Source organism: Carassius gibelio, chromosome B20 (genome assembly GCF_023724105.1).
Source record: "Carassius gibelio isolate Cgi1373 ecotype wild population from Czech Republic chromosome B20, carGib1.2-hapl.c, whole genome shotgun sequence".
Classification (NCBI taxonomy): Eukaryota; Metazoa; Chordata; class Actinopteri; order Cypriniformes; family Cyprinidae; genus Carassius; species Carassius gibelio.
The window spans coordinates 5,214,536-5,241,475 of record NC_068415.1 but is presented as its reverse complement, the minus strand read 5'-3'; the positions used below and the strand labels follow the sequence as shown (position 1 = coordinate 5,241,475).

At 37.7% G+C, this 26,940-nt stretch overlaps 5 protein-coding genes and 1 long non-coding RNA gene across 9 annotated transcripts in view; 3 read left to right on the top strand and 3 right to left on the bottom strand.

Annotated features, from left to right (window-relative positions):
• Positions 1-3,544, bottom strand: part of LOC127983756 (protein EFR3 homolog B) — a 37,232-nt gene extending 33,688 nt beyond the window's left edge. For 2 of the 4 annotated variants that reach the window (XM_052586020.1, XM_052586022.1), the window contains exons 1-3: positions 2,588-3,544; positions 2,365-2,437; positions 9-284 (exon numbers count right to left, since the gene is read on the bottom strand). The gene's annotated coding sequence lies outside the window, so the exon portion shown is untranslated. The remainder of the gene's footprint in view (positions 1-8; positions 285-2,364; positions 2,438-2,587) is intronic. The other 2 variants (XM_052586025.1, XM_052586026.1) reach the window with 1 other exon arrangement.
• On the top strand, positions 281-2,324 carry LOC127983758 (adenylate cyclase type 8-like). The gene has a single exon (XM_052586028.1). The coding sequence runs from the start codon at positions 1,238-1,240 to the stop codon at positions 2,195-2,197; it is 960 nt and encodes a 319-aa protein (XP_052441988.1). The 5' UTR covers positions 281-1,237; the 3' UTR covers positions 2,198-2,324.
• LOC127983755 (adenylate cyclase type 8-like) lies at positions 2,202-8,856 on the top strand. The gene is made up of 17 exons (XM_052586019.1): positions 2,202-2,454; positions 2,616-2,746; positions 3,011-3,122; positions 3,241-3,368; positions 3,615-3,773; positions 3,937-4,138; positions 4,244-4,429; positions 5,626-5,726; positions 5,856-6,060; positions 6,297-6,395; positions 6,481-6,653; positions 6,751-6,832; positions 6,973-7,131; positions 7,455-7,601; positions 7,686-7,778; positions 7,898-8,018; positions 8,429-8,856. Exons 1-17 carry the CDS (start codon positions 2,335-2,337, stop codon positions 8,854-8,856), a joined length of 2,646 nt encoding a protein of 881 aa, XP_052441979.1. The 5' UTR covers positions 2,202-2,334.
• Positions 3,994-6,396, bottom strand: LOC127983759 (uncharacterized). Its single transcript, XR_008160497.1, has 4 exons — positions 5,850-6,396; positions 5,602-5,755; positions 4,196-4,454; positions 3,994-4,125 (listed from the first exon to the last, which is right to left on the bottom strand). It is a non-coding gene; the product is annotated as an uncharacterized LOC127983759 (long non-coding RNA).
• Positions 8,857-10,567: 1,711 nt separating the features above from the next.
• LOC127983754 (poly [ADP-ribose] polymerase 1) lies at positions 10,568-26,724 on the top strand. Its single transcript, XM_052586018.1, has 23 exons — positions 10,568-10,835; positions 12,146-12,308; positions 12,440-12,555; positions 12,639-12,853; positions 17,491-17,572; positions 17,959-18,075; positions 18,235-18,411; positions 18,508-18,682; positions 19,438-19,578; positions 19,840-20,082; positions 20,525-20,593; positions 20,678-20,810; positions 21,053-21,248; positions 21,536-21,664; positions 21,769-21,852; positions 21,954-22,076; positions 22,157-22,285; positions 22,375-22,473; positions 22,664-22,816; positions 23,250-23,377; positions 23,950-24,011; positions 24,827-24,941; positions 25,982-26,724. The coding sequence occupies exons 1-23, from the start codon at positions 10,713-10,715 to the stop codon at positions 26,061-26,063; spliced, it is 3,054 nt and encodes a 1,017-aa protein (XP_052441978.1). The 5' UTR covers positions 10,568-10,712; the 3' UTR covers positions 26,064-26,724.
• Positions 14,646-15,908, bottom strand: LOC127984203 (adenosine receptor A1-like). Its single transcript, XM_052586733.1, has one exon. The coding sequence runs from the start codon at positions 15,768-15,770 to the stop codon at positions 14,646-14,648; it is 1,125 nt and encodes a 374-aa protein (XP_052442693.1). The 5' UTR covers positions 15,771-15,908.
• Positions 26,725-26,940: the final 216 nt, after the last annotated feature.

Genomic DNA, 26,940 nt, shown 5'->3' with positions numbered 1-26,940 from the left:
GTACCGACCTCTGACCCTGAAAGGCTCTTGTTAGCTCAGGTCTTCTCTACTGTGCATCATGTGACGTCAGTGATAGATGCTTTGAGTAGCCAGGGCATGAGTGCTGAGTAAGTAATCCAATTTGTGCAACTTGAGCTTCCTTCTCGCTTTCGGCGTGGCAATCTGTTGATCACTTCTCAGCTCAATGAATCAGAAAAACGTGTTCTTCTCTCTTCTCTCCTTCATCGCCAAGTTGGAATATAGATTGTGTAGGTATTTTGCCCATGACTTTCTTTTGCTGCATTCTGTGAAGAGGCATAACAACAATATGTAGGATGGAGAGAATCAAAGGAAAGACTCTTTGATGGAGCTTTCTCAAAGAGCAGCAAAATGTACAAAGAAGCGATGGGAAGTGTATTATCTAACAGGTAAGAAAAATAATTTTTATTTCCATTCTGTAACATTATGATGTATAACCTCTTTTGTATATTTATGTATTTTATAGATTTTTTTTCCCCTAATGTAGGTTATAATATTTTTCAGCCAATTCTTTTATTTGTGTAAAATGATTTATTTGACCAAATAACAGTATTTAGAATTTTATATAAGCATTTAGCTTTTTTAATCCAAATCTATTATCTAGACACATGTTAGGAAAAAACAAAAAACATGTTAGCCCGAATGCACTGTAAGTTGCTTTGGATAAAAGCATCTGCTAAATGCATAAATGTAAATGTAGAAACAAGTTAGCAAAATACATTTACTATAATATTCAGCTTTATGAAATCTGTAAACTCATCTATGCTTTCTGAGGAAGAGCTGGTTTAAGTTGGGATCACAGGTGTGGGTGGGATGGGTTGTGTTGAGATGGAGCCACACAGAAAGGGATTGTTTACAGCAGATAACAGTATTATGTAGCTCAGTGCTAAATCTGGCACTCTCTTTTACCCACATGGTGACATCACAGGTCCTGTTTAACAGTCTGATGGTGTCAACAATGGGATAAAATGTTGTAACTTATTTAACTAATACAGTAATCAACAAAAAAAAAATCAAATTTAAAAGGGTTTTAGATTTCATTTCATAAGCAGAAATGGAGTTCTTTCAGCTTCCTAGAAAATACAAATGATGTGCTGTAATAAGCTTTTTCTCTCTTTTCAGACGTGGATGAGCCTTAATCGGCCACCTCAACTTTGAAGGGAAATTCAGCGAGTCCTTAACTCATGGGTAATGGTGGCGAGATAAACCTGTAGATTCCATGGTAACATTCAGCGACACGACTGACATTCACATGATGCCTCCACCATCTTATATACCCACTCCACAGTCACCAGGCTTGCGGCGCAAACAACTGCTGTGGCAAAACGCTGTGAAACACATCATTAGCCAACGGGGGCTGAGACAGCAGTTTGGTGTTGAGCCAGCCCGGAAAATTCATGTCACTGATGCCTATATCGAGGAAATCAACCGACAGATCCGCTGCAAAGCATCACGGGGTATGACTAAACGGCGTTCCTCGGTTGCCAGAGTTCATCCATCCTTTTTTGGGGAACGTAGCTGTTCATCCAGTACTCAAACATCTGCGGACTATGTCAGTGATGCTGACTTTTTTGTGCACTGGGGCCACATTATCCACGGGGTGTATGTGCCAACATTGAGACACATCTTCAAGTCCAAAGACCTTGAGAAACTCTACCAGCGCCATTCCTCACATACTAGAAGAACCTCATTAGTTGTCACAAACATTATTGATGCAGCTGCCAAACTGCACCTGCTTTTTCTCTACCTGGCCCTGGTGCCTGACGGTTCAGACATACTGCTAGGCTGGTTTACGGGATTTTTCATGGCTTGTGCAATTGCCCTGTGTATTTTAGTACTCACCTGTAAACGGTCACACTCCCCAAGATGGTTGCATTACGCTGGTATGGCTAGCTGGCTGTCACAGACTACTCAGGTGTTGGGTGGGTTGGCATATGGGTTGGAAAGAGACCAGTCCTGGTATGTACTTTTCACCCTGTTTGCCACATATACTCTATTGCCATTGCCACTGCTCTGGGCTATCGGAGCTGGCACACTCACCTCAATACTTCATCTCACTGCAGAGACTATATGTCACATCAGCGAAGTGGGACTGCTAAGAAAGGTAGAGATGGATGGCTGGATGGATGATAGATATATGGATGGGTCAATGACCAATTATATGATGATAGATGTATGAGTTTCTTGGCTTATCAAGCAGATCATCTAGTTCTCTGTCACATCTATTTCCTTTCCCTTTCTTTTGTAAGAGATTGGTTCTCAATGGCCCTTTTGGTTTTTCTTTAGATTCTCGCCAATGCTTTACTATACACAAGCATGAATGTGGCAGGTCTGTTCATTCATTACCTGACTGACCGGTCCCAAAGACAAGCCTTTCTTGAGACACGCCGCTGCATTGAAGGCCGCATGAAACTAGAGACTGAAAACCAGAGACAGGTAAAAGGATATGAAGTCTATATGTTGTGCTGAGATTCCAGTATCCTTTGTCCTTTAACAAATTAGTGTTAATATTAATGATTGAAAGAACATACTGTATATCATATGTTTAAACTTGGTTTAACGAAAATACCTCAGGTCAGCTTTTGTTTCCTCCTCAGGAGCGTTTGGTGCTGTCTATCCTGCCCCGCTTTGTTGCCTTGGAGATGATTGCCGATATGTCTTCTATGGATGATGATCTTGATCCACAGCAATTTCACAAAATATATATCCATCAGTACAAAGATGTCAGGTATCTCATAGCTTCTAACAAGGAATGTTTTAGTGATAGTATTTTCTAGGTGATATAATTTGGTTTTCAAAAGCAAAGCCTTAATGCCACTGGATTTGGAACTCATGGCAAGATGCAATTCAATTGGTTTAGATCAGAAAAACGGTTAAAAATAGTAAGCCTTTACACTGAATATTGTTAGCAGTTTCGATTGTAATGAAAAATAATACAAATTTCTTACTGTTATTTCTCATCATTTCTACACTCATTATCTTTTCTTCCCAGTATCCTCTTTGCTGATATAAAGGGCTTCACTCTGTTATCCATGAACATGTCTGCTCAGGAATTAGTGCGCTTACTCAATGAGCTCTTTGGACGTTTTGACCGACTAGCCGATGTAAGCTTTCAATTTATATCATTTGTTTTTTAAAGTTAGTGCTTCAAATAGAGCTTAATCATTTAAGATAATAAAGACCTAAGACTTGTGCTGATGATTACAATGTTTGTATTTTTAGGAATATGACTGCTTGAGAATAAAAATCTTAGGGGACTGCTACTACTGTGTATCTGGGGTTCCAGAGCCTCAGCGAGCACATGCTCGCTGCTGTGTGAAGATGGGACTAGCAATGATCAGCACCATTCGGTACAACACAGTCCCATTCCTGTATCCCCTGTATAACCAAAATAGTTCAGGATTTTAACAAATATTGCTTTAGAAGTGTGCATGTCATGAACAACTAGAGTGCTAGATAAACTGAAATTCATTTTGGTTGCCTAATGAATTAATGGTTACACATATATTTTTGTACTTAAACTAAGATTAGTTTACTATACTTTTTGACTTATTTATACAGTAAATCATCAAGAATCATTATCTGTATATTCTTAGATCTATAAGGAAACAACTGAACTTTGACATGGATATGCGAATTGGAATCCACTCAGGCTCTGTACTTTGTGGGGTTCTGGGTCTACAAAAATGGCAGTTTGATGTGTGGTCTTGGGATGTAGGCATTGCCAACATGCTTGAAGCAGGGGGGATCCCTGGGTGAGTGACCAAAACTTCATAAATGTGATTTACCATGAGTAGAACAAAACATATCCCAATGCTACATTTAAACAAACAAGTTACCAATGCTTGAACAGTTTGACTTGAATTTTACAATGAACTGCAATTGTGTGTAACTCTTTTGATTGTCTATTGTCAACAGACGCATCCACATTTCACGTGCTACTTTGGACTGTCTGGATGGAAGCTACCAAACAGAGAACGGGCGTGGATATGAACGCAATGAGTTCTTACGAAAACACAAGATTGACACTTTCCTTATCTGCCACAAGGAGGAGGATCTAGATGGAAGGGAAGCAGATCATTTAAAACCTCAGCAAAGCCACCGCCCCTGGAACAAAGAGGTTCTATTTAGCAACTTCATTGATTTAATATCTGGCTCTATATCAAAAAAGATTTACAATTTTTGTATAATGGGTCTACTTCTCTGCTGAACTTTAACTTTACAGATATTGGCCTCCTTCTCCCATGGGTCTTGCACACAACTTCCTACATCCTCAGTGTGCAGATCTACATCCAAGGAGATCAACAAACGGATAGAGCATGCTATAGATCTTCGCAGCAGTGAGCGCATGCGTCAGGAGCATATAACTTCAGCGACATTGGTGTTTAAGGATACACACATTGAGGAGAAGGTATAAGGGGCAGGATATGACCTGTCTGTAATGTGGAAACAGTTGATTAGCTGTTAAGATTAAATATCAAACTTAAGAGAAGGGGTTAGTTTGCACTTGGCATTTGTACTGTTCGAATCAGTGTTGTAGTCAAGACCATCTCATTCAAGTCAGAGTCAAGACTAAGGCTAAGGCTAAAAGAGGATAGAAGTCCAGACCGATTCCACATGCTCCTGAGTCCATGACAAGATCAAAAACTATAAAAAATATGGTTTTGAACTTGAGACTGAGTCTTGTCATGGGTGCAGGAGCATGTGGACTTGACCCTCTTCTGGTCTAGACTTGGACATGAATGAGTTAGTTTTAACCAGTGTTGGTGGTAACGCATTACAAGTAACTACAGTATTACAAGTAGTGGTGTCCCGGTAAGAATATCAATACAGAATGGTTCCTGGGGCAAATTCCTAATGGAAGTGACCATCCCTATGCCCTTGGAGTGGGGACTTTGGAGTGAGCAGGGCACGTGCATGTTTTATAAGATATTTGAGGTATCCTTTTAAAGATGAAGGCAGTGTTTCAACTGAGTGTCCATGAGCACAAAAATGGGTGTTTACATTTAAATAACGCGGCGCAGGATGGGAAAATTAGAACTGCATCGGGCTGAAACTAGCAAAAACGCTATCAGTATGATGAGGCCCCATAATTAGAAGCTGTTAAAGTTGTTGTTTGGCAGAGTGAAACCTCCATTAGTACCTCTCTGTTTCAATCTGTGAATGGCCTGTACAAGGCCAAAGACCACAGCGGTGAGAGTGGTCCTCCGACTCCGTTCATTCTTCCCTCTGTCTGCAATCCAGTTGCTTGACAGTTGGCACTTTTGGTGCAGATGATGTACGTTTGTTAATGTCCCTTTCTCTCACTTATGGCCTTTATGAAATCCACTAGAATATTACATGTGGCCTCAGGGACCTGAATCTTTCCACTGACTCTAGTACTTTCCATTCGACCTTAATTCACTGTCATTTCCCAGATATCATACTGGCGTTTGGTGGCACAAATGACATTTTTGTAATGCATTACTTTTAAAAGTAACTTTTCCCAACACTGTTCTCGACTACAACATTGCTTTGGGTAGGCCATCAGATCATGTAAATTGTTTAGCAATTCAATTGATCAAAACATATGAAGTTTCTGACTTTATATTTTGCTTCATGATTCAGTTCTCTCAGGTAAGGGACGAGATGTTTAAGACCAATCTAGTATGTTCCTTCATCATGTTTCTTCTTCACATGGCTGTCCAAGCCCTCATTCCTGTACCCAGGTAGAGTTTACTCAATCGATGTTCAGCACCTGAAAAAGGATTGTATTTCTGTCACTTTTACAAACCATTGAGCTTAGATTTGTTAAAATGCTCCTCCATTCCATTTTTTCTTCATTGTCTTACCTACAGGTTTTATTACTGGACAGCACTGGAGTTCTGTCTATTCTTGCTGGGATATCTCTTATTGCTTATGATAGTCTTGGCTGAAGAGTTTAAACAATTTCCCAGTGTCCTTCAGCAGTTCTGCTGCTGGATCCATGAAAACAACAGTATGCGGAACCTTCTCACTGTCACAGCTATAGCCATCAACTTTGGCATGGCTCTGTTTGATATGGTGAGACTTGCAAGATTTTTATTTTTTTATTTTGCAACTTGGGAGCACATGTGATTTGCGAGATACCAGTTTAAATGTCATCAGTTTGCCTCTATAGCATGCATACCCAAACATAATACATAAGTTATTTTAGGTGGTGTGGCATAGTGGTTAAAGTTCAGGACTAGTAACTGTAATGTCGCTGATTCAACCACCATTTGGCATTAATTGTTATTCTTCATTTTGTGATTATCCAGATATGGTGTCACTCTACTGAGACAAGAGAAATAAGCAACAGTGAAACAGAGGAACATAAGCCCAGCCAGAAGCCTCTTACAGCCTGCACATATCCAGAGGTGTGACTTCTGTCTAAACAGTTTTGTTGTGAAGACTCCAACTACCTGTTGTTGCATGTCATGTCTATTATATCTATGCATACAGTTCTTCCTTCTAAGTGGAGTGGTTTCTATGGTGACCTGTGCTGTGTTCCTGAGGCTGAGCTCTCTCTTAAAAATGGCTATTCTGTTGTTGGTGGTGGTGATCTATACTTACTTCATTGAAGTGTCCTTCCACATGCTGTATGTACCTAATCCAGAGCAGGAACAGTCAGGCAGGTGAGTGTCTATGCTAGATCTCTAGCATACTCTCTTTAGAAATGCCTTTAAAATATGTCCATATGGTTAACATTTATTTGCATTTTGTACTTAAAAGGTCTCAATACCTCAGAAGAAAAGGAGTCTCAATTCTGCTGATGGCGATGTTTGTCATAGCTGTTTTCTACAATGGTCGACGGGTATGAGTGATCAGTTTTGCCAACACATTGCCCTGAAGCATTGTATTCTCTATAGCAATGGGAATGAGAAAATGTAGAAAAATATACGAATATGGAATATACATCCTTATTCTGTGGGTCTTATTTATTCACTGATTCAGTGGGAAGCAACAGCACGGCTAGACTTCCTGTGGCGTTTGCAAGCTCAGCAGGAAGTGCAGGAGATGAGAGATCTGAGGGAACACAATGAATGTCTGCTGCATAACATTCTGCCGGCACACGTTGCTCGTCACTTCCTAGAGAGGAACAGGAATGATCAGGTACATCAGAATCATATGTAAGCCACTATTAGTGATGATGTTAAATAATGAATGAGTGAAAATGTGAGTGGAGCTTGCCTTTGTAAAACTTGCTTCCATGATGGTCTCATAATCCGCCAGGTGATAAAGAGAGAAAGTCTGATAGCTTAGATGAGAAATATCACGCCTCAACACAGTTTAAGGTATCATTAACTCCCATAGCAATTTTAAAGTATCATTTAGATCCCTAATTCTTTAAGCTATGGTAATAATGAAGCACCACTAATAACTAAAAAGACAAAATAAAGGCCCAAACTTCATGCTCATCTTTCATCTTTGACCAGGAGCTGTATTCTCAGTCCTATGATGAGGTGGGTGTAATGTTTGCCTCCATCGCTGGCTTTAATGAATACTACGAGCAGAAGGAGATCAATCACGAAGGAGTTGAGTGTCTCAAACTGCTCAATGAGATCATTGCAGACTTTGATGAGGTAGGACTTTGATGAAAGGTTGTATTTTTTGCTATTGTTTTTCTCTAATAAAGCTAGCATTGTTTTGGGTTCTCTCTTTAAAAGCTGTTGGAGGAGACATATTTTTTGGACATTGAGAAAATCAAAACTATTGGGAGTTGTTATATGGCAGCATCTGGTCTATCCACTGATAAAAAGGTAAACCATGTTTTAAAAAATTAATAAAAATAAATTAGCTTACTTCATTGATTATATACATTTAGAATTTCCCATCAGCTGTCTATACACCATAATTGTTCTGTGTTTTATCCTGACAGTCGCGTGTTGTAAATGACTGGCATCATCTCAGTGAGTTGGTTCTGTTCGCACTGGCTATGCAAGAGACCCTGAAAGAGATCAACAAAAAACATTCCTCAAACAATTTCCAGCTCCGCGTTGGTAATGAGTCAATGACTAGACCTCATTCAGAGTATATGCCATATTTAATTTGATGTGAATGAGTCTGTAAATAGATAAAGACGTAAATTGTACTTGCAATTGTTGTGCACCTAGGTATCGTCACAATACATTTCCACAAAGTACGGGTTGTACGACAGATTGAGCAGACTGTATGTACCTATATGTACCTTTCAGTCTATTCCTATAGCACGGAATGGCTTCAAAAGACTTACTGTTTTTGGATCTTGGCAGACCCTGTTGACTAAACAGTTTAATTCTAATTTTTGTTTTGTTTTCATTTTTATGTCTCATTAAATATGTCAGTTACTCTGATTAGGAAGTTTACAGTCACAAGTAATTCATGCCAATAACAATGAGTATATATGAGTAACTTCAATGTACCCCTTTAGGAATTGCCCATGGTCCTGTTGTTGCTGGAGTCATCGGTGCCACCAAGCCCCAGTATGATATCTGGGGCATGACAGTGAATTTGGCAAGTCGAATGGACAGTACTGGGGTTAATGGAAAGATTCAGGTCCCTGAGGCCACATGTAATATTCTAGCAAACTGGGGCTTTGTGCTAGAGTTGCGTGGTGAGATATTCATAAAGGGCGTCAGTGAGAGAAAGGGACATGTACGAACCTACTTCATCAGCACCAAAAGGCAGCAGCTGTCAAGCAATGGGATTGCAGACAGAGGGAAGAATGAACGGAGTGGCCGGACCACTCTCGCCGCTGTGGTCTTTGGCCTTGTACAGGCCATTCACAGAGAGAAACAGAGAGGTACTAATGGAGGTTTCACTCTGTCAAACAACAACTTTAGCAACTTCAGATTATGATGTGAAACACCAAACAGTATTTACCTTAACTTAATGGACACTCAGTTGAAACACTGCCTTCATCTTTAAAAGGATACCTCAAATATCTTATAAAATTCTTGTGGACTTGTCTATGGAACACAAGTAGAATAATGACTATTTTTGTACCGATTTCATAAATAATGTATATTTTCATAAACTTCACTTGGGCCACAAATTTTGTTAGGTTCTTGATCCACTACATGCTTTGAAAAGTTACACATATATGTGACCCTGGACCACAAAACGTCTTAAATGAGATTTATACATCATCTGAAAGCTGAATAAATAAGCTTTCCATTGATATATGGTTTATGATGTATGGTCATCTATTGATGATAGGACAATATTTGACCAAGATACAACTATTTGAAAATCTGGAATCTGGAAGTGCAAAAGTATCTAAATACTGAATAAATCGCCTTTAATTTTGTCCAAATTAAGTCTTAACAATGCATTACTAATCAAAAATTACGTTTTTATATATTTACGGTATGAAATTTACAAAATATCTTCATGGAACATAATCTTTACTTAATATTAATCATAATGGTATTTGGCATAAAAGAAAAATTGATCATTTTGACCCATTCAATGTTTTTTGGCCAGCGACTTAAGACTTAAGGTTTTGTGGTCCAGGGTCACATATTTTACTTTACTACAGCCAATTTAAACATTTTCAGATAATAGAAAACTACAGTTTACAAGAATTGTTCCTCATCCATGCCATGATAGCATAAAAATACCTCGCATGTACCACAGACACAAACTGTGCAAAAACTTCTTTGTGAGTGGTAAAATATAGTATATTAATAGTCTTTATTTTGTTCTGAATATCAGAGGGTCGTTTCTGATTTTCATTTATATTAATATACATTTTAATGCAATTTCAAATGTATAAATACATGTGTAACATCCATTTTATGTTGCCTTTGGACTGGACTATAATTAGTACTGTTTTATCTACCAAAATACACTTAATTATATGATTTATGTTTAATAATCAGAGTATTGCATTGAAAACATAAAATGTCATTAATTGCAATTGTTTTATATTCCACTGTAATGTACCATGATAACACTGATATTCTTAGTACTATGCGTCTATTACATGCATTTGTATAATGAAACAATTTGCATATATTAAAATGTATGAATTAAAATAAATTAATGTAGATGCCTTTTGTCTGTTATTTTTCTGCTAGAAATTCAGTGGTGCTCTTAGTAGAGTTCTTATTACATAACGTTAAGTAGTCCATCCCATCCTTTACAAAATCTTTACCATGGTAAACACTGATCCCGCCAAAAATACTATCAACTCGAGCTATCGACCACAGTTTTAATGGTTAAAGAAGAAAAAAGGTTTAAAATAAGACAAAAATTAGTTTTTAAGACTTGTTTGAAGCACGTAGCATGTGTGGTTTCCATGGTATTTTTGTAATGAAGTTATTAGAGTTATAATTAAAAGCATACAGCCTCTGTTTCTTACCAATATGTTTAGAAATGATATTAAGTAATTAGATTTATAATTAAAAACATACCGCCTCTGTTTCTCACCAATATGGACGTACAAGTGTTGTGTTGTTTAAGGTTATAAAATTACACTCTCGAACACTGTCACACTCTGAATTAAAGGAAACGTAGCTCTGAGTTTGATTAACTCCTCCTGCGTATATTCTAGAATCTAGAGGAATGTAGACTCGATTAGTTTGGCCTGGTATTCTGCGCGGGTGCTTCTGCACGCGGACTGAGTGCTGTTGCTCATTGCATTGTAGTTGTTGGCCTTTTTGACCACAGTTAAATTGTAAACTTCTGGTTTTCACTATTATATACGGAGAATGGCTGATTCACAGGATGACAAACTCTACAAAGCTGAATATGCGAAAAGTGGTCGCGCCTCTTGCAAGAAATGCAAAGAAAACATTGCTAAAGACTCGCTGAGAATGGCCATTATGGTGCAGGTGAGGAATTATGTGCAACTTTGATTCAGTAATACTAATAGAATAACATATGTGTTTTTGGAAATGCATTTGTTTTTGCGTTTTTGCTCCTAAATTAATAGTGTAATCAGTGCGATTGCATATAAACGTATGTATGAGCGTGCTTCAGGCCCATGAGGAGTTTAAATTCTTCGCAGTCATGGAATGAATGAAAGGAATCAGCAGTAATTTCCCATTGCCATAGGTTAGCAATGACATTAATGATTCCTTGGTCAAAATTAGCAAGAAATAAATGTAAAAGGATGCTGTTTTGTGAAAAAAAGCAAAACAAAGCTTGTGTTCTTGCAATGTATTGATGATACAATAGAAACATGTTTGTTTAAAATGGCCAAATAATTTTTTTGTATTAGAATTCTATGCACACTGATTTATTAAACTCAATGTTTATGTTTGATTATGATAGACTATTGTAACACCATTGACAAGCAAGAGTGCTTTGAAATCCACAAAGTTGTGATGTGATCTGGTTTACTGTAAATTCTCAGCTATTATATGAACAAAAATAACATTTTATTTACTGCAGTGATATTGTGTTTTTACATGCTTACAATTTCACTTTCCAGTTTTTCCTTCATTGTTGCCTAATATTTGTGCTATATGTAGTTTGTACGGTGGCCGAGAGAGCTCAACTCACTGCAACTTAAGAAAACACATGCAAACTGAAAAAACACCAGCAAATGAAGAAAACATCTGCTTTAGTTTGACAATACAAGTGTTTCAAATCATCACAACACCTGCATATAACGAAACGTGCTGCAAATCATCACAACACATGCATGTAGCGTAACGTGCTGCAAATACTTCACAACACGTGCAAATTAAGAATCAATTAATGAAGCATTGCAAATTTATTTTCATTAACCTTCCCAGCCGGATCCAACACTTTTGAGGTCTCCTTGAAACATTTCCATTGTGGTCAGTGCTTTTTGTAGCGCTTTTGTTTATTGCATGTGTTGTGAGGATTTGCTGCGCATTTCGTTAATGCATGTGTTGTGAAGGATTTGCAGTGCTTTTGTTTATTTCATGTGTTGTGATGATTTGCAGTGCGTTTCGTTATATGCATGTGTTGTGCGGATTTGCAGCACTTGTGTTGTCAAACTGATGATGTTTTTTTTAAATTTGCTGGTGTTTTTTTTCAATTTGCATGTGTTTTCTTAAACTGCAGCGCGTTGAGTTATATGAATGTTTTGTGAGCTGTCTCGGCCACCGTAAGTTTTATATTTTTTATTTAGTTGGATTTTACTCATCTTACACGTGTCTGCCTTTCACAGTCTCCCATGTTTGATGGCAAAGTGCCTCACTGGCACCATTTTTCCTGCTTTTGGCTCCGGGCTGCAGTACAGTCACCCTCTGACATATCTGGATTTACTGACCTCCGCTGGGGTGACCAGGAAAAAGTGAAGAAAGCCATTGAGAGCGGAGGTGCTACCGGAGGTGATTTGTTAATATTCCCTTTAACCTAATCACTGATTTTGCTTTGCTGAGTTTGCCATATGGACTGTAAAGCAGTTAGGCTTTAGTCACTAAGTGCTAAATTTAATTCATTAATCCTCATTGCTTTGCAGGGAAAGGAGAGCAAAAGGGAGCAGCTAAAGGGGAGAAGACACTGAATGACTTTGCAGTGGAGTACGCCAAATCCAACAGAAGCACCTGCAAGGGGTGTGATCAAAAAATCGAAAAGGTACATATCCCATGACCTTTTGTTAAAGAAATGATGCTTTTTGAACACGAGAAGTTAATCTGTTCTTCCCTGCTGGTGTTCAGGACCACATACGTGTGTCAAAGAAGACAGTGGACCCAGAGAAACCTCAGCTTGGTCTAATCGATCGCTGGTACCACACTGGCTGTTTTGTGGGCCGCCGTGAGGAGCTATTGTTTAAACCAGAGTACAGTGCCACCCAGCTCAAGGGTTTCGCAGCTCTACGAGATGAAGACAAAGAGGAGCTGAAGAAAAGGCTTCCTGCAGTGAAGAATGAAGGGTGAGCTAAAGATTTCTTATTTAGGTTGCTGTCAATGCTCAAACTATATAAGCTACCCCTTAAGAAAGCTTTTTGCTTTATTTAGATTTTTTTTTTAAAATGCTATTAACCATTTATTTAAACTGGACAGGTTTGTGTAGCAATTTCTGCTTGAAAGAGTATGCATGGATCTGTCATAAGTTTCAAATCAAGAGCAAAATTTTGTTATCTACAGAAGCTTAGCACAAGTAGGGCTATACTCTTAATTGAAATAAAACAGAAACTGCAATGTGACTTTACAATAAGTGCGATTATCAAATCATAAGTGCTGCGGATTCATTAAATAAATATATGCACTCCATGTTTCAGAATGAGATAAGGCACTGTGTTCTTTTACATGCACATGATACAGTATTTTCAGTGTCTCAGATGGGCTCATCTCTGGATGTGTTGTAAGTTTGGGTCATTCATAACGTTTATTTGGGTACACAACGTGCACCAACAACCCTCTACGGACACCTTGGCAGTTGAATCGCCTTGGGCTAGTCATTTTCTTTGTTTACTCTCCAGACTGATATATACGTGTGTGTGTGTGTGTGTGTGTGTGTGTGTCTATCTATCTGTTTGTGTGTGTGTTTGTAAAATGGCACAGTTTTTTTATATCTGAAAGTACACTCTTAACATCAGTCAGTCAAGCATTATAATAATTAAGTATTATTTAATAATAGAACTTTAGTAATTAGAATTAAAACTTGATAACCATGTTTGAATGCATATTAGTCATTTTAACTGAACTTAGGACTGGTGGTGGTGCTTTTTTGGGTCATTCAGTGTTTCTGTAAAAAAAAAAAAAATAGTAATAAGATAATAATGATGCGAATTCTACTAATAAGAACAATATAAAACACACTAAGGATTAATTCATGAATATTAATCAGGTTGTGTTCGTTCGCTCGAACTGATTTGCTGAAATCAGTACAGGGATGATAATAGGTGAGCGCCAGCCAATGAGATTTCCATTTGCGCATTAGCTCCGCCCACTACCGGAGAAACCGGCAGTTCTTAAGCTGAAGAATTCCAGAGTAACGCTGTTACTCTGACAGGAAAATACATCAAAGAATATCGTTAATATGTATTGCGTCAATTCTGTTTCTCTTGTCTGTGTATATGTGTGTGTGTGTGGAGAGAGAGAGAGAAAGCGACGGCACGTTATGCACCTATACACTAGAGTTTACGGTACGTCAAATACAAGCGCGTTGCACATCCATTCATTAGAAAAAGCTGAAAAATATCACACATCGCTTGACGGAGATCGAAACTCTGAAGCACTCAGTCAGACAGTGTTTGGTCAGTGAAAATATATCTGTGCTAAACTTTTATACAAGTTTGGATTTAGCAATAGTAATAATCACTATAAAAAAATTTTTTTTTTATTATTGTTATAACAATGATATATAATTACATTTTGGGCAAAATTGTGCAGCCCTACCAAAAAGCACAGCAGACCTGGAGCTTTTTATTTTATTTTTTATTATTTATCAGAAAAATCACAATTAGATTTTTTTCCCCCAAATCCTGCATCCATAGTCTTAAGTCATAATTAAAAATAGTATTTTCTCTCTCAATTTAAAGAATGTTTCTCAGAAGTAAGAAGCACTTACAGTGCACATACAAAATACAGGTCTGGTTTTGCACATTAAACCATTTTAGAATTATGTTTTCAATCCCATTAAGATTCTTTTCAGTTTTATCTTTAGGACTGGACTAAGTGTAATTGTTCAGGATCTTTAGTGTTGCCTCCTCCATTGTCATGTTATTCATCACCATCACCGATGCCCCTGCAGCACAGGAAGATGGCCTTGAATGCATTTCTGAAGGTTTTCATCTTGTAGGCATAGAGGAAAGGGTTAACAGCCGAATTTGCATGGGAGAGAATGATAGCCGTCAGTAACAGCGGCAGGGGCACGGGACATGATGGACACAGCAGCAGGAAGCAGTTGATGATATGTAGCGGAATCCAGCAGGACGTGAAAAGGAAGAGGACCAGGAAGAGTGAAGTGGCCATCTTCATCTCTTTCTTCATCTTTGCCGTTCCCTCCGTGTTGGCCGCACCACCTCGCTCTGCTGCGATCCTTCTCATCTGACGCTTGACCGTGACGAAGATCTGCGCATAGATGAGGAACATCACCACCAGCGGGGCCAGAACACAGGCGAAGAAGTTGAAGTAGACCATGTAGGTCATATCCACCACCAAGACGAAGAAACAGTAGCCAGACTCGGGAGGATGCTTGTGCCAACCCATCAACGGCACCAGACCAATCAGGAATGACAGCATCCAAGTGAAACACAAGACCAGCATTGCATTGCGAGGTGTCATGAGCCGGTGGTATTGGAAGGGCATGAAGATGGCAATGTAACGCTCAATGGCGACCGCCAGCAGGCTAAAAATGGAGCTCTGGGTTAACATGATGAGTACAGATAACATTAGCAAACAAAGATACAGATTGTGCCGTGGAATCCCCAGGTCTGTCATGATGGCGCAAGGGATCGCCAGTGAACCAACACAGATATCTGCCACCGCTAATGACACCAGAAAGTAGTTGGTAACTGTTTGGAGCTTCCTGTTCAGTCCCACTGCTACACAAACTAGCAGGTTACCCACAGTGGAGAGGAGGGCTATGACCAGCTCAGCTATCATGTAAGGCAGGTTTATGGATGCTAGGATGCTTGGCGTCGCTGTCGTTGTTGTTGTTGTTGTTGTTGTTGTTGTTGTGGTGGTGATGGTGGCTTGGGTTAGTTTACCTTGCGTAAGTGTTGACATGGTGGATGTGGCGAACTGCAAAAAGGTGTTATTTTCATAAGAGCTGACGTTCATGAAAGTTGTGTTGGTGTCGTGTAGAGTCGGCAGCAATGTGAAGTTGACAGTAGGCTGGTTCATTTTGACCTGTAAACAAAAGCAAGCAAGAAGAGCTTTAATGATTTTTTCTGTTCACTTCTATCATGCCTTTAATTTTCACTGTCTGACATAATGTCTTCCAATGTTAAAGTAGACCAATGATAAAAAAAAACATTAGTTAAAAGCATGCAGGTTATGTTTATCACTTAAATTTCCATTTACTAATTGATTCGTTGACTTGCATTAATATATGTAACAAGAATGGTATTAATATAATTCAGTTTTTATACAAATTTTAATAATATAGAACATTAATGTAACATTAATATTGTGAAATATTACAATTTAAAATAACTTGCTTAATATTTTTGTGGATACTTTTTTTTTCAAGAGTCTGATGATTTTCAAAATAATTTTATTTACAATCTTTTGAAATGGTAAAAATGTCTTAATTTAATCAAATTAAACCATCCTTGCTGAATAAAAGTATTAATGTTTAAAAAGTGTTAATTTAATCAAATATATACATACAAGTATAAAAAAGATATAAATAAAGTGTTTTAAAAAATGTAAATATCAGGAAATTATGAAACGGCTATATAAAAAGTAAATATCTGGTACCTACCAAGTCTCTGTCGTTTGTTTCGTATATTATTGCTTTGAGATGTCACTTGTCGCTTGATGTTGTTTGCCTATGTTCTGCCAATGCATTTGACTTCTTTGGACCTACTTGAAGTTCTTGCATCCTTTAGCAAAAGATGCCACATCTATATTCATTCTCCCCGCCTCTCTCGCTTTTCACCCATAGTTGTGATATGGGCTTTTATAAGCCTTTCATTCTAATGGGAAGAATGCTCTTGTTTGTGTTTTTCCAGCTATGGGTCATCAATTTGTCCTCTGGTGCCCATTATTGCCACCCAAATGGGCGTTAATTGCATTCTGGAGGGGAAATTGGTGCAGCGATGATGTTGAGATCTGCTTAAGTGTCTGTCATGAAGTGATTAATTAATGGTCTGCATTATGATGGCCACCGGATAAAGGATCCTGTCCAGACATGACTGTGACTCAGGAGACTGATAATCTTCTAATGAGGTCCACTGATAGAACAACACACACTCATGAGCAGATTCTCTCTGTAGGATTAACTCAAATCCACAAAGAGGAAAGGTTTTCACCATTCAGATCATGATAAGATAAGATCTTAGATCATGGATCGGGGTTTGTTTTTTCGAGTTTATAATGCTCCTTTTTATTTGATGTAAAGGCATAATATAAAGTCAGTTGTGCATCATTATGTCCAGCTGTACACTGTATATCTATGTACACCTGATCATCCTGAAAGGGTTTTATATGATAACTCTGCTTATTACATGACTACTTACAAATACAGATACAACTATTTCAGTGTTATTTTATTAAAAATATTTATTTTATTTTAGTTAGCATTCACTTTTATTTTAGTTTAGTTAATTGTCTTGTTTTTTTAGTTTTCTATTTTTTTATTTCAGTTAGTTGGCAAGCATTTCTAATGAATATCTTCAGGTGGAAATAGTTCATCTAATTTTAGTATTATATTTTATTCAAGCTTTATTTAAATAAATTTAAAGAAATTTGTAATTGCTTTTGTTAGTACAGTTCAGGAAAATGATACAGAAGAAATAACAAGTGAATGTCACATCTTGTCTTTAGGATAGAAATGCAGTACATTGTGTTTTTATAAAGTGTTTTATGCTCATTCGTTTGGTTGTCTTGTTTTAAATAGGAAAAGAAAGATAGATGATGTAGATGGAGGAGTCTCCAAGAAACAAAAGAAAGAAGATGAAAAACTGGAGCTGAAACTGAAGGTATGAGTTGTTTCCGATATCATATGGCTTGGATCATTGTGAATGATTTTTACCTAGTAACAAATTAATTTGCATCAGTATAATGTAGAGATTTTGATGCACTCTTTTCCATTTTAGCGTTATTATTTTTACTATCTTATTATCTTTCACCATTTAGGTTTCTTAAAATGATTATATGGTATTAATGTTTGTTGCAAATTGTATTATTTGCATTAAGTGTTCTTTTTCTGTAACCAAAACAGATCAAAGAATTTTATTTCATTAGCTGTGCTAAAAGAGGCCATAGTTGTTTCTCCCAACATTTAATTGATTGCTCTTAGAGTTTACTGTAAATTAGAAAGATTATCAGTCTGAAAATGCTTTTGTCTGGTCTTGATGAATTCTAGGAGCAAAGCCAGCTGATCTGGGGAATTAAGGACAAGCTGAAGAAATTCTGCTCCATCAATGACATGAAGGAACTGCTTATTGCCAACAATCAGGAAGTTCCCTCTGGGGAGTCGAATGTAAGAAAAAGTGCACAAGCTCACTAACTGACTAGCACTTTCAATGGTAGCATCAAAAGTCGGATTCCAAGAAGAATCTTTGACTATTTTCACTATTTTACTTTATGATTCTGTGTATCATTTCTCTGATGAATCTGTTTGTGGCTATTTAATTGACAGATCGTAGACCGCCTTTCAGATTGCATGGCATTTGGGTCTTTAAAGTCTTGTGAGACTTGCAAAGGGCAGCTTGTATTTAAGAGCGATGCATACTACTGTACTGGAGACATCTCTGCATGGACCAAATGTGTATTCAAGACTCAGACGCCTGATCGCAAAGACTGGGTCACTCCTAAGGTAAGTGCCTGTAGATCTGTCCTAGTTGCATATTCACACCTGCGTGCAGCTGAATTTCAGCACCTACCATGTCCTGCAAATGTTATTCTTCCTCAGGAGTTCAGTGAGATTCCATTCTTGAAGAAGTTTAAGTTTCAACGGCAGGACCGTTTGTTTCCCAAAGATGCCCCTCCTGCAGCCCCCACCTCCTCGTCTGCCACAGCTACTGTGACCTCAGCCCCCCCGAACGCGTCTACTGCCGCTAGTAATAACCTCACTGAGGTGTCTGCAGGTCAGTGACTCCCAGAGAAACCTTGAGAAATACTCAATCCAGTCATTTTAAGTTTTGAACTGCGAATATCAATGCAAATGTCAAAACAATATATCAGTCGGACGCTAGTTTTAATAACGTCTCAATTGAAACACTAATTGAGCAGTCATATCAGGCATGACTTTTTTATTCATGTGTGTGTGTGTGTGTGTGTATATATATATATATATATATGTATGTGTATGTATGATTTGGCTTTAATAGGTTTAGTTTAATTTTAGTGATTTTTATTATTTTCTCATTTTCTTTTAATTTCTAATACATAATATATATTGTATTTCAGCTATATTTTAATTAACAAGATTAGAAAATAGTTCAATATTTTAATAATTTTAGCTTTAGCACAACAGCAAAAACAATAATAGCAAATTTTTTTTTATTTACTAATACAATTTAAGCTGTAGACACTGTGGAGGCTACTATGGCTTTTTTATTCATTGTAGTAAATTACTTGCACTTTAGAGACCAAACACTTGGCCAGAGACAATTTATTTTATTTGCGCCTTGATGTTTACATTCTGAAATTATGTCCCAATATTCATATTCTAGTGGATAAGCTCCAATTTTTTTGTTTTTATTGTTATTATTATTATTATTATTATTATTCTCTTAAAAACTGATAGTATGGAAAGCAAGTTAAGCAGGTACTATTGTGTTAAGCTCTTTCAGTATTTACGAGTGTAAAGTTTGTTTGTTTTCCTCAATGTATCATCTAGATAAGCCTCTGACAGGACTGAAGCTGCTTACTGTGGGAAAGCTTAGTAAAAACAAAGATGAGCTGAAAAATGCAGTGGAAGAACTGGGAGGAAAAATCACAGGCTCTGCCAACAAAGCGGCTCTCTGCCTCAGCAGCAAGAGTGAGTGATGTTCTGTAACTCTTTTTTTTAAACCCTTGTGAGCTGCCTTAATGTGAAAGTAGACCGATTGCTACCTGACAAAAATAAGTAATGCTCAGTATGATACGGTACATAACAAGGTGTGCGTGTTAACTAGGTGTCTTGTTTGTACTTGCTGACTAGTGAATTTGTCCCTTCTGGTTTGTCGCCAGCTTGTTTATTTGTTGGCGTGTGCTGCTTCAAAATTCATTAATAACTTGCTCTGTTCCTTTTGTGTCTCAGAGGAGATTGAAAAGATGAGTAAGAAGATGGAGGAAGCGAGGGACGCAGGTGTGCGTGTGGTGGCAGAGGACTTCCTCACTGACATCAAGGGGTCTGGAAAGGCCCTCCAGGAGCTCATCTCCCTGCATGCCATCTCACCCTGGGGTGCTGAAGTTAAAGTGGAGTCCCAGGCTGCAGCCCCGGCCTCCAAATCCACTGGCGCTCAATCCTCAAAGAGTACCGGCAGGGTCAAAGAGGAAGAAGGTTAGAAAGATGCATTTAAAGTTTCCAGCAAAACTTCTTATAAAGAAAGATTTAAAAACGTTACTCCTTTATGCACATGCATCAGATGAAATTTTAGTTATTTAGGTTTTACTGACAGATTTTCAGCAGGATTTGTTTGGGTGAAACATGTTAGGCTGTGATATTAGATAAATTGGCATATTAATATATGTATTAAAAAAAAGTAGTATATAATAAAATCTTATGTTTGTTATAAATATTTAATCAACATAAAATATATATCGAGTGTGTTTGTGTGTACATATAATCCACTGTTTTAATGAAATAATGTTTTTTTTACTCAGTTGTAGTTTTGTTAGAAGCATTTTCAGACTGCATTTCTATACATTCTCAAATGCAGTAACGTGATTTTTAATTTGGAAATCTTAAAAGACATAATAATGATGCTGTTTTCTTACTCCAGCAGGTGGAAGCAAATCAAAGAAAATGAAACTGACAGTAAAAGGAGGAGCAGCAGTTGATCCAGACTCAGGTGAGATAAGAGTTAATCTTATATTGTGAAATGTTTGATATATATTGATTAGTGCATTGCCTTATTCATGATTTGATTGTTCAGGTCTGGAAAACAGTGCTCATGTACTGGATCAGAATGGGAAGATTTACAGTGCCACACTGGGTCTCGTGGACATCGTCAGAGGGACGAACTCATACTACAAACTACAGCTGCTGGAGGATGATGTTAAGAAACAGTGAGCCTAACCCATTTTTGTGATATAATTTGACTTAACCGTCAATAGACAGCTTAATTAATTGCACAACATAAGTAATCCATAGTGATTTCATACTGTATATACAGGTTTCTTAGGTGTAATAGTAAATAGGCTTCTTTACAAGCCGCGTTTAACTGGTACAAATTATTATAGGAGAATACCTTATAATTATTTGACCAGACAGGTCACTTGTCTTGAGCATGTTTATGTTGCTTTTTCAGATACTGGGTGTTCAGGTCATGGGGTCGAGTCGGCACCACCATTGGGGGAAACAAACTGGACAAGTTTTATGATAAGAACTCCGCTATGGACAATTTCTGCAGTGTGTATGAGGAAAAGACCGGGAATGCCTGGGCCTCCAGAAACTTCACAAAATACCCCAATAAGTTTTATCCTCTAGAGATTGACTACGGACAGGTAAGAACTGGAACAACGTCTAGCCAAAGCACTATGGGATATATAAGAGTGTGATTTTAAAAGCATTGCTAGAATTATGCAGTCATCCGTTAACATGAATTACAGGCTGTCAGAATGACCCTTGCTGTCAAAGACGATAAATAATCTCACTTTGGAAGTGTGCCGAGGCTCACGTATAGCCCCGCTTAATAGAGAGCCTACAATCTAAATATGGTGTTATAGTATTAAACAAGTTGTTTATTATCTAAATAAAATGGTTATGGAGCTTTCTGCATATATTTACCCAGGACGAGGAGGCTGTAAGGAAGTTAACTGCAAGTGCAGGCACCAAGTCCAAGCTGGACAAACCCGTCCAAGACCTTATCCGAATTATTTTTGATGTGGAGAGCATGAAGAAAGCCATGGTTGAGTTTGAGGTGTGTTAAGTTCCTCCTTTAAAAAGAAAAAAGTAAAATAGCACTAATACTGTTAATATGTGTTGTGGTCGTGTATGTGATAACTTGTGTAATTTCTCCTACAGATCGACTTGCAGAAGATGCCTTTGGGAAAACTGAGTAAGAGACAGATCCAGAGTGCTTATTCCCTCCTGAGTGAGGTCCAACAGGTTGGTTCTAAAAGCTGGATCTCAACCGCATTTATGTATTAAAAGCCTGGTTCTTCCCATTTCGGTCAAATTTTCATTTTTGCTTTCATTCATTTCTGTAGGCTGTAGCAGATAGCGCTGCAGAAGCACAGATCTTAGATCTGTCCAATCGCTTCTACACACTGATACCTCACGACTTCGGCATGAAGAAACCACCACTGTTGAATAACATGGATTACATACAGGTACGACTTGGGCTACCATCTAAAGATTGTCCAGCAGCAGTGTGGTGGCTGTACTCAGTTCTGTTGGATATCCATTATAGCAAAAGGTGCAGATGCTGGACAACCTGTTGGACATTGAGGTGGCTTACAGCCTGCTACGAGGAGGAGTGGAGGACAATGAGAAAGATCCCATTGACATTAACTATGAGAAACTCAAGACCAAAATTGAGGTAAAATGTGTTTGACAAGAAGAGCTATTCTTCACTGTCACCATGATGTGGTCATTTTGTAGTGATTGATACTGATTTTGTGTTTCTAGGTGGTCGACAAGTCATCAAGTGAGGCTCAGCTTATCCAACAATATGTGAAGAACACACACGCAGCTACTCACAACACCTACACACTGGATGTCGAGGAGGTGAGCTTAACTCTGTAAAGTCTGCTGTATGTTTTTTTTTATATAAACTTAGAAAGATTAGAATTTTCAGTCTTTACAGAGTTCACTAGTGAACTGAATATTGCTTCATAAATGAATTGAATACATGGCTGTATAAATACTGCTGTAAAATAAGCTTTTATATATGACTACGGCATTTTTGTATTGTTAGATCTTTAAGGTCGACAGGGAGGGTGAGTCCCAGCGTTTCCGTCCTTTCAAAGAACTGCACAACCGGCAGCTGTTGTGGCATGGCTCGCGCACCACCAACTATGCAGGAATCCTGTCTCAGGGTTTGCGTATCGCTCCTCCTGAAGCTCCAGTGGTAAGTTTCTGCATCATCCATTGCCAATGGCTGCTTCTCTCTGAAAATATGACTAAAACTGGGGTCATGAAATGGAGAATCTGAATGTTCTTTATAATTGTACATTTAAGAGTTTTCAGAACCCAAAACTAAAACTCCCCAATTTAAAATATGAATATCTTAACACTCCCCAATCTAAAATATGAATTATTATTTTCTACCCTTTTGAAATAGCTTTTTTATTTTTAATGGCATGGCTGAGTGACTCTCAAATGAACAGAAAATCTTTTGTGAATTATACTAAACATGTTGCTGGTTTTGCAAAATATGTTTTATTTAAAGATGCAGCAGTGCCAAACATTTAGACTGTCAGAATATTTAGAATGTTGCAATACTAGTGTACTCTAATAATATCTATTATGATTTTTTTTTTTTTTTTTTTTTTTAAATACAGACAGGTTACATGTTTGGCAAAGGTGTTTACTTTGCTGACATGGTGTCAAAGAGTGCAAACTACTGCCACACATCCCAGGCTGATCCCGTTGGCCTCCTTCTGTTAGGAGAGGTTGCCCTTGGAAACATGTAAGAGATGCTCTTTTTGTCCAAACAAGTTAATATGCTAGAGTACAAACGTTTGGGGTCAGTAATATTTTTCTTTTTAAAGATATGTTTTATGCTGACCAATGCTGCATTTATTTAGTCAAAATACAATAAAAACAGTTTCTGGGTAAATTATTATTACAATCTAAAAGAACTGTTTTCTATTTTAACAATGTAAAATGTAATTTATTCCTGTGACTGTAAAGCTGAATTTTCTTTATTTCCAGAATTTCCTTCAAAAAATAATTCTAATATTCTGATTTGGTGTTCAACAAACATTTTGGTGGAAATCAAAATGAACATTTAATTTAATAGCTACACATTATGACATAAGTCTAACATGTTTACATTATAGATGTCTTTACTGTTACTTTGATCTATTTAATGCAATTTTGCTCAATAAAAATATTATCAAATCTACTGAAACCAAACCTTTGAACAGAGTACTGTGTGTCAACAATTGGAAATTAGGAAGGCAAAGAAAGTTGTGCCCTTCTGTGATTCATTGTTGTCTGCTCTAAAGATCTGATTGTGATATTTGTTCTACTCCAAAGGCATGAATTGAAGAAGGCCTCACACATTACGAAGTTACCAAAGGGTAAACACAGTGTCAAAGGTAAGATGGTTCTACATTCAAGTCAAGTCATCTTTATTTATTTATATAGCACTTTATACAATACAGATTGTTAAAGGAGCTTTACCATGTCAAACAAGAAAAATGTGTGCTGAAAATGAAAGAGAAAATGGAAAACAGTCAGTTTTTCAGTTCATTGTTGATTCAGTGATGTCATCATCCAGCTCAGGTCAGTTTTTCTCACAGACAGAAAGAGTCTATGAGTGACTTTGCTGATTTTTGCTTAACTGTTCAACAGACGGGCCATCATTGGTATTTATCCCCGAATGCATGGTCATTGGACAGGATTGTGTTGTGACCTCATTAATAATAAGTTTAGTGTCTGATTCGAGGTGAGCTATTCTATTGGTGAGCTTTCAGAAGGTTTAATTACCTTGGACCACCATGGCTAACATGTGACGAGACGCCAAAGGGATTGAGTCAAAGACCAGGGAGAGTGCATCCCGCCCGTGTCCATCTTGATGTTTAGCTACAACCTCAGGCAGGGACCTTCACCCCATGTTCAGATCCACAGACATGCGCTCACTGTGCATCATTACCAGTGTAAAGTCTGGAAAAAGTAGAGTGAGAGTGGCAGTGGCTAACAAGCAAGGGCCCATGTCTGTCTGGAGCGTCCACACAATCTGCGGCATCTGACAATCTCACTCGAGCAAGTACGAGCTGGGCAGACCGCAGTTTAAGGGCCTGCTCACGCATGATGAGCCAATGATGTATTACGTGTAGAATTGGTATGTGGTATGCTAAGTAACCCATCGTTTCTTATAGAAACGTTTTTAACATGTGTCTTTTGTTTGAAGGTTTGGGAAGAACTGCTCCAGACCCTAGAGCTGCTGTATCTCTGAATGGAGTGGATGTTCCTCTGGGCAAATGTATCAACACAAACATTGAAGACACAAGTCTGCTCTACAACGAGTATCCTTTTGTTTTCTGCATCATTCCTTTTCATTCTTGCTGTTTTTATCTCGTTTTTGATCAGTGGTTCTCAACCTTTTTTTTTTCACTGGGCCGCACTATGGTCCAAGTGCAAATCTCGCGGGCCGCACGCATATCATTTACATACTACATCACCAATACAAACCAACCTAATATTATGGCCTAAATATAATGATATCTAATCAATTACATTAATTGAAATAAATAATTATACTCCCCGTCAATAAAACACGTGATGCTGTTGGGAGCTGACCAACTTAGTGACATTCGGCTCGAAAGGAGTAACGGCACAGTGAAGTTGTGATTGTAAGTTGCAGTCCGTAAGACGCGCAAGGGAGCATGACTTGAATTAAAGAAAATGTGCGTTCACAAATGTAGCCTATGTTGATCCAAATATGGAAAGCACTCGAATTTAGTAATATGGAGTTCTCTCCAGAGATGTTTTGCCACATTTCTTCAATTAAGGATGATTGCTGCATAATATGGGTGTTTCCATACTTGCAGGTCAAACTGAAAATCCAGCACTCTCCTTCACTACTGATACTCCGACTATTCATGTCTTTAGGCTGTGTGTTCATTCGCTGGCAATTTCCACATTTCTTTTTTCTCCCTTAAAAACAAATTTGTCTATTCTGATGCTTTTCTGATCTGAATTTTACCAAACTAATGGCTGTTGGCCTAAGTGCGCGCTTGTATGTGTTCGTTAAATACGTAACATTGTTTAAGTGTCTGCTCATGTCTGAAAATAATATATGAAAAACAAAATAATTTCACACAAAACATTAGGCTATAGCTTATATTTCTTTAGTACATTTTTAAATTACAGGTAATGTAAAAACTAAATTTAATTGTAAAACTTTGTAAAAGTTTTTTTTTTTTTTTATTGTGTACAGCATGTTGGGCCGCATTTCAATGGTGGGCCCCGGGTTGAGAACCAATGTTTTAGGTAAATGTACATCTAAAGTATATTTAGACAATTACACATTCACTATCTTTCCCTTGACTCTGATTTCCTCCAGGTACATTGTGTATGATATTGCTCAGGTTAACCTAAAATACCTGATAAAGATTCGCTTCAACTACCAGACCTCTCTGTGGTGAGACAGCAGATGAGATCTGTCCAGGTGGACAGACTTTTGGACGCCACTGAAGCCCACTGCTACAGCTTTAGCACCAAGACCAAGCAGCATATGGGTTGTTAAATGATCAAATCGGTTCTCTTGTGCTTCAGCAGCACATTTCCTGTTGCTTTGTCTGTTAGTTTGGAGTAACTTAAGTGGCTATATGTAAACTGTATCACTGCATTTTTGCAAATATTCCAGGCTTTGGTATATATTCACAGAATGATTGGACTTTTCTCTGTGGAGATCTTTCTTATAAACTACCAACGATGATAGGTAGAGACAGTCTTCCATGTTTCATAGACTTTTTCTTTAATAGTTTGCTTAACCTGGAATCAGGTTAACTGTAACACTTCTATTGTACACATTTAAAATGTTAAAAGTGAGTAATCGTTTTACTAGAATTGCCAAATGTATGGACAAATATTTTGTATGTTAAATATGTACCATCCCTGTTTTGCTTTTCCGTTTTACTTTAGTCGACTAAAATGGCAATGAAAAGCTAAAAGCAATGGCTGCTGCTGTACTTACGCTTTTTTTTTTTTTTTGATACATTTTTGTCCACAGCAGTTTTGTGGACAAGAAGCTGTCCTCGTCCTTACAAATGTCTTTGCATCATAAATAAAACGGTTTTTGGCTTATGTTTGTAGCTCATTTATTTCTGTCACATGACTCTGTTCAGTTTCACAAACATTTGTGTGTGAGATAATCCAGAAAAATAATAAAAAGGAAGGACAAAATAGTGTTCACTACCATTTTCTATTTGAAAAAAAAAATGTACCAGACTAATCTATTTCTGTGCATTTGTAATTAAAATTGCTCTGTACCACAGCATATGTTCTGACCAAATCTTTATA

What these genes read in the sequence shown, in the direction of transcription:
- LOC127983758 (XM_052586028.1), top strand. Translation starts at nt 1,238, where the DNA reads ATGGTAACATTCAGCGACACGACTGACATTCACATGATGCCTCCACCA.
- LOC127983755 (XM_052586019.1), top strand. Translation starts at nt 2,335, where the DNA reads ATGAATGTGGCAGGTCTGTTCATTCATTACCTGACTGACCGGTCCCAA. An exon ending in ATACACACATTGAGGAGAAG is followed by an intron (nt 4,430 to 5,625) that starts GTATAAGGGGCA and finishes TTCATGATTCAG; the next exon opens with TTCTCTCAGGTAAGGGACGA. An exon ending in AGAGGAACAGGAATGATCAG is followed by an intron (nt 7,132 to 7,454) that starts GTACATCAGAAT and finishes ATCTTTGACCAG; the next exon opens with GAGCTGTATTCTCAGTCCTA.
- LOC127983754 (XM_052586018.1), top strand. Translation starts at nt 10,713, where the DNA reads ATGGCTGATTCACAGGATGACAAACTCTACAAAGCTGAATATGCGAAA. An exon ending in CCTCACTGAGGTGTCTGCAG is followed by an intron (nt 18,683 to 19,437) that starts GTCAGTGACTCC and finishes TGTATCATCTAG; the next exon opens with ATAAGCCTCTGACAGGACTG. An exon ending in TCTCTGCCTCAGCAGCAAGA is followed by an intron (nt 19,579 to 19,839) that starts GTGAGTGATGTT and finishes TTTGTGTCTCAG; the next exon opens with AGGAGATTGAAAAGATGAGT.
- LOC127984203 (XM_052586733.1), bottom strand. Translation starts at nt 15,770, where the DNA reads ATGAACCAGCCTACTGTCAACTTCACATTGCTGCCGACTCTACACGAC.